The following is a 10,326-nucleotide window of genomic DNA, read 5'->3' on the forward strand; positions in this document are numbered from 1 at the left end:
AGATGACCTTCCCCCCCCCCCCCCCCCCCTTGGTGGTGATGACCACGATGTCCTGGTTCATCTCGATGGCGTCCTCGTACCTGAGCACACCAGCCTCTTGTAGGACACCAGCAGCTTCTCCAGGGGGAAGATGACTCCTCATGTACGTCTCGTCTTTGTTGGGGTCAAACTGACACTGAGCGTCCAGGACATCGTGCATCGTCACCAGGTGATCCTACACACACACATACATATTGTGAGGGGGGGGGGGGAGGACAGTATATGAAATACATATAACATTAATGTTTTGATGTCAGCAGTGAGGGGGGCACAGTATATTAATGTCATATAATATTAATGCTGTCACCATTAATATTATTTGAGGGAGGTTAGTCTGACGCTGATCGCCCATTCATTTTATAATCTCACCCAGCCTCCTCTGTATAGTTATTATATATAATAGTTATTGTGATCATAGCCATTGAAATATTACTCAGGAAGTACCTGCATGTGACTTCTTCATGTTTCGCCTTTTCATCTTCAATGTTACTAAAGACCTGCAGAAAGATGGAGCACAGTAATTAGCACAGAAGACATTTTAAACACATGAAGCTTATGATTTAGTCCCAAATGTCCTTCCCCTTAATGTTGCTGAAACAGTTAATATTTAAACTGATCAGCGACCGTCGGTGGAAGTCTTCTTCTCGGCATCCAGTTGACCGCTCTAAGCTACAGAAGAGCCTGAACGGCTTCGATAGGAGCCTGATGTATACTATTTAGTCTAGACAGAGATAAAAACATACCTGCTTTCTGTGCAGACATCCATGGTTGCAGAGCCCAGGAGGTAGAGCTCCTATTTCAGGTTCAACCTGTAGAAAGACAGATGAGAAAGTCAGATGAGAAAGTCAGTGCATGCTCTGTGCTGAAAAGGGTAATAGTCACAATACTAGTGAGCATTGTCACAGTAGCTTTTGTGCGAAACAAAAAGCCAGATTTAAGAGTATCGTTCCATATTTACTAAACGAGGTTTTTGCTAATACAAATGTATTTGTTCAGCCAAGCCCGTGTGTTGAACTGCCGCAGAAAAACATAATGCAGAAAGCATTTGCAGTATAAGTTGAGCAGTACAATGACACGTGGTTCACATGTGATAGCGTTAAGCTAACCTCAAGCTAAGCAATTATACCCTAGCATCATCATATCTTGAGTTGTTATATTACAAAATAAGACAGCGCAATGTTTGGTAAAATACAACTACTTTAACATGACATTATAGCTATTAGCTTAAGCTAACTGAACCACGTGATAACAGTTACTAAGCAGCTAACGTTAGCTCGTTGGTTTCAGCATGTTAGCCAGTCATTGACAAGATAAAATACTCCTTTTCAGTTCACCATAAGCTAAATATAGCAACTATACACTTTTGTAACAATAAGAATGTTTGTATCTTACTGGAGGTTATGCTCTTCTTTCTCCTTCGGAAGGCTTGAAGCAGACAGCGACTGAAGAGGGTCCCGGTCGTCCAGTGGCGAGCCGTGAATTGTATACCTAGGCCCTCTGACCCAACCCCTTCCGTCGAAAAGAAAAAGTTATTACGTCACAGCGTATACTTCAGCGGAATATCAAAACGGCCCGGGGTGCAAAACGCATCAATGAAAGGGACCCTCTGAAGACCACCCTTGAATGATGGGATAGTAGCCTAAAAGCTTTAGGAATCCAAAGCATAACATAAGTAACCTGTATCAAGATTGAGGCAAAACAAGTGACATTTGACATTTTTAGAGGGGTTTAAAAAACTTAAAGTTGGCCACATTTGGATATCATCAGTGCCATTTTAACTTTTTTTTTTAAAAAGGTACCAGACTGTAAAAATCATATTACATTGAATTATCACTATAGGTATTCATTCCATCCAAATACAAGTGTTTTAAAAATATATATATTAATGTTTTGTGTGTGTTGACTTTGCCACACTCCTTACATCACCCGACTGACACTTCTAGAAACGATATGCGTCACATATTCACAGAATGTAGAGCATTTTCTTTGTAGCCTGGACCTACATTAAAACTGCAGTTTCCTCTTTGCATGAGATGCATGTTTACTTACACAATACAAATTAGGAAACATTTGACTCCAACTGGAGCAGATTTATTTCAAACATTTTACCAACGATACATTACCACACTAGGTCAATAAAAACAAGCATTTTACCAACACACTGTACAATAAAATTACACTCTAGGTAGGTAAAAGAACAAGCATTTTGTTTTGTAATAAACACTCGCAAAACTTTATACATCCTGAATGTTACAGTATTTAGTCATGCCACTCCTTGTGACAGTTATTTTTGACAGTGAAGCACAGAGGGACCTGGCACTTACGAACAGTGCACACGGTACACAGGTGTCTTCACCCTTTTGTTTCTAGCATCTTGGCACCTCCTGGCCATCGGTGGCAATCCTGGTCCCGTTCTCCTGTAGCAGCTCCACATTCTAAAAACGCGGAGTCCCTCCACCTTGATTTTTTTTGTCATGGAAAGAAGCTACAGAACATAAACATACAATTTAGTCATTGTTGCGAGATGTTTAGTAAAATACTAGCCATATAGGGCGCATGAGTAAAACACTGAGTACTTTACTCACCTCTACCTCCGTGAAGGCTGTGAAGTGGAAGGAGAAACCGTGGTTCGGGGCATTTTTGCCACGCAGATGGCTCACCTGAATGAACATCTGTTATGGGAACCAGATTGGACTCCCTCCAGAGGCAAACCTGGATCTCCCCCTCATCCTGCAAAAACAGAACGGGCTACATAAGTAGTGCTTAGTCACAGGTACAATGTGATTTAGGGAAGACACTTCCCAAAGCATTTCAATGGAGTGATAAAATAAATGTTTTTACAGAGTATAAATCAGTTGTTGGACATCATTTTCACTTTTCCCTACCTCCTTTAGTGTCACTGGTAGTTCTGAGCCCATCTGATGTTTTAGAATTGGCTCAATCTAAATGTTGCAGGTAAAGGGGGAACACATTATTATTCACATGTCTCTGGAATTATAACTTATACAATGTTTCTTTGGTGTAATAACATGCATGTTTATGTAAACCTTAATACACTATATTCTAGTTGAGTATGTAGGACTCAGTGCTTTGTGTGCAATTACAACTTGACCTTTTGTTTCAGTTGTCTGTGCAACATAGAATGATATTTTCAAAGCACTTCATGGTAAGTTACATTACATCAATGTTTTCAAATTGTTGATGTATGATTGTTACTGGCTTAAAACATTGTAAATCTGAGTATAACGTACCTCGTTGATGAACCCTTGAACTGTCACTAATTGCTCAATGCCTGTGGTCAGATCCAGAACTGGCACCAGGGTGGAGGGAGGTGTCAGGAGGGCCTTGCCTTCCTCCTCCAAATGGCCTGGAGCGGGACACACATGTACATGGCTGTGTTTTTTCTGCTGAGCATGGATTTGGTATGACCAAATTTGCTCATGCCATAATTCCTTACAGTGTAAGTTTGGCCCTTGTTTATTTGCTGGAGTGTGACGAAGGTAACTTCAGGCTAATGATTGTGTGCACCTGGTGTCCTGTGTTGTCTCCTCCCCCCTCACCTGTGTCTTGTTGTGTTGATTAGAGTGGGTGTATTTAGGGTCTGTTGCCCTGTCTGTTTTGGAGGCTGGTAGGGTGTGTGAGATCCTTGTGGCTGCAGGATGTGTGCAAGGAGAACAGCAGGATTGAGGCTGTGAACTTTGTGCACATGATATTAATAAATGCCCACGTCGGGTTATATTTTTGGAAGTTCTGCCTCTGCCTCCTTGCTTGGTCTGGGCCGCTCAACGGTCAGCTTCACATGGAGCAAATCTTAAAAAAAAAAAAAACTTCTGTACAGTCGTCTGACCGCAGCTGTTCGGTTTCGATAAACCTGTGTGGCCTTGGCACCCTCTCCATCAAACTCCCACCTTTGTACTTTCGTGGTGTCTTTCACCGCCAGAACCTTCACCTTAATTTGTGGGAGCCTTTCATAAGGCTTAGTGGCCGTTCCAAAGGTTTTGGACGGAGACATTCTGAAAAAACAAGATAATAAGCAACTTATTAATGATTTCATAAAATACCAGAGACACCGTACTATTATTTCATCACATTTAGTTTGGGATTTTAATTGTTCAATTAAAATATACATATGGGACGTGCATTAAACGCATAGTAAAACTGTTCATCATCCTGATAATCAACTACTCTAGTATAATATTGTAAGCCAACATTCAGGTACGATAGGAGGCGCAGTGCATATTTCACGTTGGCTTATAGCCTGCTATTAAACGTAACAAAGGAAGTCCTTCCGTATCCGGCATATCTACGCCCACGCAACGAGGAAAGCTCTTTGATAGTTATGTGTTATGTTAGGAATGGCTTTCCTCAATTGTTCAGGGTTACATGGAGGTGGTCAGCACAGGAAATCAGTGAATAAACATATTGATACATCATTACAACTGAGGACACCCATACAGCCGTAAGACATTGCATTATGCTACTAAAGTTTTGCAGAAAGACTTCTAGAGTGCACTTTTTACACAAATTGTATTTTAGTCAAGTTGCATTACTTATATGAAATACATTGGCTCAAGGAGCTTTTAACATGACATGTTATTGTTGGTCAGTTCCTCAATTAGTTTAATGTTAGTTTCCTTGTGTTTGTCCAACTAGTTCATCAGATGTTCTTACCGGACAGGCATGGAGAAAGTGTTGATGTCCTTGTCCAGCTGGTCCAACAGAGCAATGGACAGGATGATCATGTTGTCCACTCTGTTGATGTTGAACTTTAGATCTGGAGTAGCTGTGGCCCAGACCCAGCTGTGCCTTGGAAGCAGCCAGGCCAGTGTGACCCTTCACCAGCGAGTGGAAGTGCAGACCTACAGGGCAGACAACAGATTAGATGCGTTGAGTTCAGTGGAAGAACAGCATGTGACCAGCGCCTGTTCAGATTTTCAGTATGAACCTTGATGAGTTTCAGGGTTAAGAAAATGACATCACAACAGGAGTAAAACACTGACACCTCTGCCACCACCCCTCCAGTCTGGATGGACACAGTAAACTCTTCTTGTAAAGATGCTCCGACCTTGGAATCTGAAACCCCCAACACGGCTTTCTTCTTCCCAGAGGGGCAGGTTTGTCTCTAGGAACAACTTCAGGTCACCATGAACCACACCTGCAAGGGAAGGAGGAAGATTACTTATTGGTCTGTAGAGACTTGGTTAAAATTACTCTTGAAACCTGCAGAAAAGCCATTTGAAAGATGCAACACATCATACGTGGATCTGCCAGAAAATCCTTTATTGTTCTGTTTATGATGGGCTACTGCTAATATGTGAAGGTTAACAATTGATTTGGATTAAACCTCCATTATAAAATGCTGAAAATGTCAGAACACATGCATTTCAAAAGGCTTTCCTCAGTTGTTCAGGGTTAAAAGGAGGTTGTCAGCACAGGAAATCAGTGGATAAACATATTGATACATCATTACAACTGAGGACACAAATTCAGCCAAAAAGGAAATTATCTTGCCTTCAGAAATTGCATTCATGTTCTCCAGAGCACCCTGCGCCGACTTGAAGGGGAAGAAGGCAGCGAGGCTCACCATGCTGTTAAACTTGGCAATGCTCAGCACGCTGGCTTCAACCTGGAAAAACACAAAGATAAAGTTACTACCACAGTCTATGGTTACTACCTGTGATCCAGTCAGAACATATCAATTGTCACATTAAAAAGGCGCGGAGGAAAGACAAACCTGAGGCAGCAGCATGCCGATCACGTGGTTCTCGCGGTAAACTAACCTTAAACTTAGCAATTATACCCTAGCATCATCATATCTTCAGGTGTTTCATTGCATAATAAGGCAGCGCAATGTTTGGTAAAACACAACTACATTAAAATGCCATTATAGCTATTAACTTAAGCTAACTGAACCACGTGATAGCAGCTACTAGCTACATAAGCTAACGTTAGCTCGTTGGTTTCAGCATGTCAGCCAGTAATTGACATGATAAAACACTTATTTTCAGTTCACTATAAGCTAAATATAGCAACTATACACTTTTGTGACATTAAATAAGATTATTTTAAGTTTACCGGAGGTTATGCTCTTCTTTGTCCTCCTGAAGCAGAAAGAGACTGAAGGGAGGGTCCTGTCCATTGAGATAGAATATAATCTGATGAACATAAAACAATGAAGCTCAATATAGAGTCATACAGGTTGAAGCTAAACTAACAACCAATCACAGGTACGGTATTTTCCTCCAGAACATGACTCAGCCAATCTGGAGCCAGTGAAATACCACGAGGCTGTTTTCAATAACTATCAAGATTATTACCATCACCTGTTTGTCTCCTCTGTCCTCAGTGGGTTCCTCGAGGGTTCGGTTGTCTGTTATTGTTATTGTGTCATCTCCACTGCTACCCACTCCATTCTGACAAACTGCATCACTGAAATAAAATCCTGGCTCCAACTTAACTTCCTGAAACTCAACTGCGATAAATCTGAAATAATAATCATTGGACAAAACAGGGTCGGCGTCATGGGGGGTCATTCGCGGGCCATGCCCCCCCCAAATGAGTCACTGTGCCCCCCCCAACGCAGGGTTGGCAAGCCTTGCCACTTTGCCGTTTTTTTCTTTTTTTAATCATATAAGTGAAAACGTTTCCACTAAAGGTTTTTTGTGTGAAATACATCAGAAATAAAGAACACAAATATAAAACACAGCCTGAGGTGTGCTCACTGCTGCTCTCTGATTGGTGTGTTGCTTGACCAATGACCCCCGACCTTTTTTTTGTTATCATTACGTGGCTGAGTGTTTAGATGAAAGCCCAGTGGCGATCTGTTCATCTGTTACACTGATTATACAGTAAAGCCATCAAAAATAATATGATATACAGTACAGTACAAGTACATGGGTCTCTGTGTTTCATTCAAGCTCGGCTCTGTGTGGCACGAGCGCATTTTGTGAGTGCGCGAGTGGTAACGTGGAATGTTGTTAGCATCTGGTTAGCTAGCTATGCTAACGGATATAAAGGGCTGTTTCTACACCAAGGTGGAGGACAGTCCTCTCCTGTCAGACTGAGAGGATCGTATAACCTCAGCTCAGTGAGGTAAGGACTCTCTCAGTGTTTAGATAGTTCACTTTAGTGTAAGTTATCTCAGTGGGTCTCAAACGGTTTGGTCACCATTTATGTAAGTATTTTCGAGGAATACCTTTATATGATCATTATAGTTGTTAAAGAGAGAATACATGAGAAACGGGTATGAAATACTATTGGACAGTAACACAAGAATACAGTTTAAAAGGGGAATGATTAGTAAAATATCCATAAAGAAAAAGTAAATCTGTGTACAGTTGTGTTTCATCTGGATGCTGAGAGATGTAGGCTATCCATAGATCTCTTCATTTTGCTCTCAAAGTGCACCAGATTGATGCATTTAACTTCAATATTTTTAAAATAATCTTCCCGGGGGAGCTTGCCCCCAGACCCTCCTAGAGGTTAGGTCCACTCCCACCTAAAACATGTTCACATGGATAGGATACTAAATACATTTGCATACTTTTTATATGGTGGCCTATGTTCATATCAAATCAAATCAAGTTTTATTTATATAGCACATTTTTCAACGATTTTTGGTCGAGCCAAAGTGCTGTACATATAATAAAAAATAACCTACAGTAAAGACACTTTACAACAAATACAACAGCACAGTTTGTGCAGAATATCAGTATGAGAAAACGACACCCTCTGTCCTTATATGTTTCTGTTTTGGTGGTCGTGCCACAACCGTGCATGTATGCACAAGTCATAGGTGCACTATACAATAGCACTACACCCCTGCAATGTGTGTGAAAGACAATAGACTTTACAGCATGTTTTTTTAATTGAAGTTGCGTTGGTGTTTGTGTGTTGGTTGTTGACGGCAGTGTGTGCCCCCCCTTGGTAAATTATTGCCCCCCCATTCGATTTGTTCTAGAGCCGACCCTGGGACAAAACAAGCTCACCACACCTATCCATAACTTCACCCTCAACATAGACGGCTTCCCAGTTCAAACCTCCCCTCACATCCGGAACCTAGGCATCATATTTGACCAAACCCTCTCCTACAACAAATACATCAAACAGATCACAAAGACAGCCTTCTTCCACCTCAAAAACATCGCCCGTCTACGTCCATCCCTCTCTCCCACTGCTGCCGAAACCCTCATCCACGCCTTCATCACCTCCCGTCTGGACTATTGCAACAGCCTCCTCTACGGTTCACCTGCAAAAATCCTCAAAAAACTTCAATATATCCAGAACTCCGCCGCCCGTCTACTCACCCACACCCGAATCCCTGAACACATTACACCCGTCCTCATCAAGCTCCACTGGCTCCCCATCCCCCAGAGAATTCAGTGCAAAACCCTCCTAATGACATACAAAGCCCTCCATGACCTGACCCCACCCTACCCGACTGACCTCCTCCACAGACACACACTCCCACTCGCTCCCTCCGCTCTGCTGCTGCCAACCTCCTGCCCCCCCCCCCCCCCACCCGGACCAACCTCAAGTCCTGGGGCGATAGAGCCTTCTCCGTTGCTGCACCCACCCTCTGGAACTCACTACCCCAATCCATCAGAGATTCTTCCTCCCTCACAGCATTCAAAACATCACTCAAAACCCACCTGTTCAACACTGCATTCAATCACTGACCACCCCCCCCCCGTATTTTCTGTTCTGTTTATCTCTTTTTGTATTTCTTTGTATCTATTTTTTTGTTTTCTCTTGTCTTTTTTTCTCCTCTTAATTCTCTGTCAAAGCGTCTTTGAGTTTCAGAAAAGCGCTATAAAAGTCCCATGTATTATTATTATTATTATTATTACTCAAGTGCCTTTTCCAGATACGAGTTTTCTCATTTATATTTCTACTTAACTACATCATAAAGGGGAACATACCTTTTACTACACTACATTTCTGACCGCTTTGATACTTTAGTGCCAATCCAGTGAAATCAATGTGCAGTATATTTCTAATTGGGTGGTTTTATGTCTGTGATAAACTAAATGATGAAGTGTTCCATTATGGGGCATTAAGGGGTATTAAGGGACATTCTGATCAAAGCTTTAAATGTCTTCCTTGCAAATATCTGTTCTGATCTGAGTGCAGATTATCTAATAACAACATTGCTTTCTTATTAGCTGTCTGAACATCAAGCAGAATACAATCCTTGTTATGCTCTGAGGACATATGTATTTTCCTTAGGCTCTTTTGCACTGAAGAAAGTTTTTACTTTTAAATTAGAAACAAGTAAAAAATGGGTATTTGGGTGCAGTCTGTGCAACGGACCTATCATTAAGTTGAGATTCTATTTCTTTCCTGCACTGACTGAAACTTTATCTGCTGCTATATATTAGTTTAAGGTAGCCCCCATGTGCTATGGAAGAAATACAATTTTCTATAGGTGATTTCCGTAGGTATGTAATAATTGTGCAGAACACTGCCCAAACACTGGGGTGACCTACACTATGAGGAGTAAGAGATGGTATATCAAGTGTTCTCACTGCGTCTTAGTTAAAGCACACGTTACAGTTTTTCTCGATTGCTAAAACACTAAAATTATACATAAAGCACAATTATTTTAACTGACACTCAAAGAGCAAAACATCGGCTCAAATCTCCAAAACTCTAAACATGTTTTCAGCTTTTCACACAATTTGAAAATCAACATGGCGCTTTTTGCAAACCACTGCACACGTTTCTCCACGTGAGACACAGGAATCTGACATGAAGTCACGTGTGAGCAGGTTTAAAACACTGATATTCAAAATGCCTCACAAATGGACCAATGATCAAGAAACACGTTCCACCTGACCAAACACCTGATAGCATAACTGTTAGCTCATCAATCAGGATGTTAGCACTATAAAAAGACCACAGGTGAGTACTTTCTTACAGCATCAATGGAAGCCAACAAGAGGAGAGGAGGAGGAAGTACTCTCTAATGAAATCAACCATGGTTTGACGAGGAGAGAGGCTGGACGGAGGGTTCAGCCTAATCTAAGCCGATGTACTGTCGCCTCTGTAATCCGGACACTTAGACTTGAAAACAGGTTAGTTACCAGTTTGTAGCTCTGCATAACTCATGATATCTCAGAGCTTATATCTGTTGTGTGAAACGTATTTAAAATCATTACTGTAATTGAATTGTTGGCATGTTGCATACTATAACTGTACACAAATCCTGCACAATGTACTGTGGTAACTTACTTTTATGCAACACACACACTGACCAACCACTATGTCTTTGTTGTTTATCTGAAG

The 10,326-nt window shown here is 41.4% G+C and overlaps 1 protein-coding gene and 1 non-coding gene across 5 annotated transcripts; both read right to left on the bottom strand.

The window, feature by feature from the left end:
- Positions 1–607: 607 nt before the first annotated feature.
- LOC117560000 lies at positions 608–745 on the bottom strand. Its single transcript, XR_004571089.1, has one exon. It is a non-coding gene; the product is annotated as a small nucleolar RNA SNORA16B/SNORA16A family (small nucleolar RNA).
- A 3,185-nt stretch (positions 746–3,930) lies between these two features.
- LOC117559928 (nucleolar protein 56-like) lies at positions 3,931–6,626 on the bottom strand. 4 transcript variants are annotated; one of them, XM_034236655.1, is made up of 6 exons: positions 6,363–6,626; positions 6,115–6,170; positions 5,551–5,665; positions 5,042–5,194; positions 4,711–4,898; positions 3,931–4,052 (listed from the first exon to the last, which is right to left on the bottom strand). In XM_034236655.1, the coding sequence occupies exons 3-6, from the start codon at positions 5,624–5,626 to the stop codon at positions 4,017–4,019; spliced, it is 453 nt and encodes a 150-aa protein (XP_034092546.1). In that variant the 5' UTR covers positions 5,627–5,665; positions 6,115–6,170; positions 6,363–6,626; the 3' UTR covers positions 3,931–4,016. The 4 variants fall into 4 exon arrangements, with proteins under 4 accessions (XP_034092546.1, XP_034092544.1, XP_034092545.1 ...); XM_034236653.1 differs by having other exon boundaries at positions 6,115–6,194; XM_034236654.1 differs by having other exon boundaries at positions 6,115–6,194; positions 6,357–6,385.
- Between the last annotated feature and the right edge of the window lie 3,700 nt (positions 6,627–10,326).

The sequence above is a fragment of the Gymnodraco acuticeps genome, unplaced genomic scaffold, assembly GCF_902827175.1.
Source record: "Gymnodraco acuticeps unplaced genomic scaffold, fGymAcu1.1, whole genome shotgun sequence".
NCBI classification, from domain to species: domain Eukaryota; kingdom Metazoa; phylum Chordata; class Actinopteri; order Perciformes; family Bathydraconidae; genus Gymnodraco; species Gymnodraco acuticeps.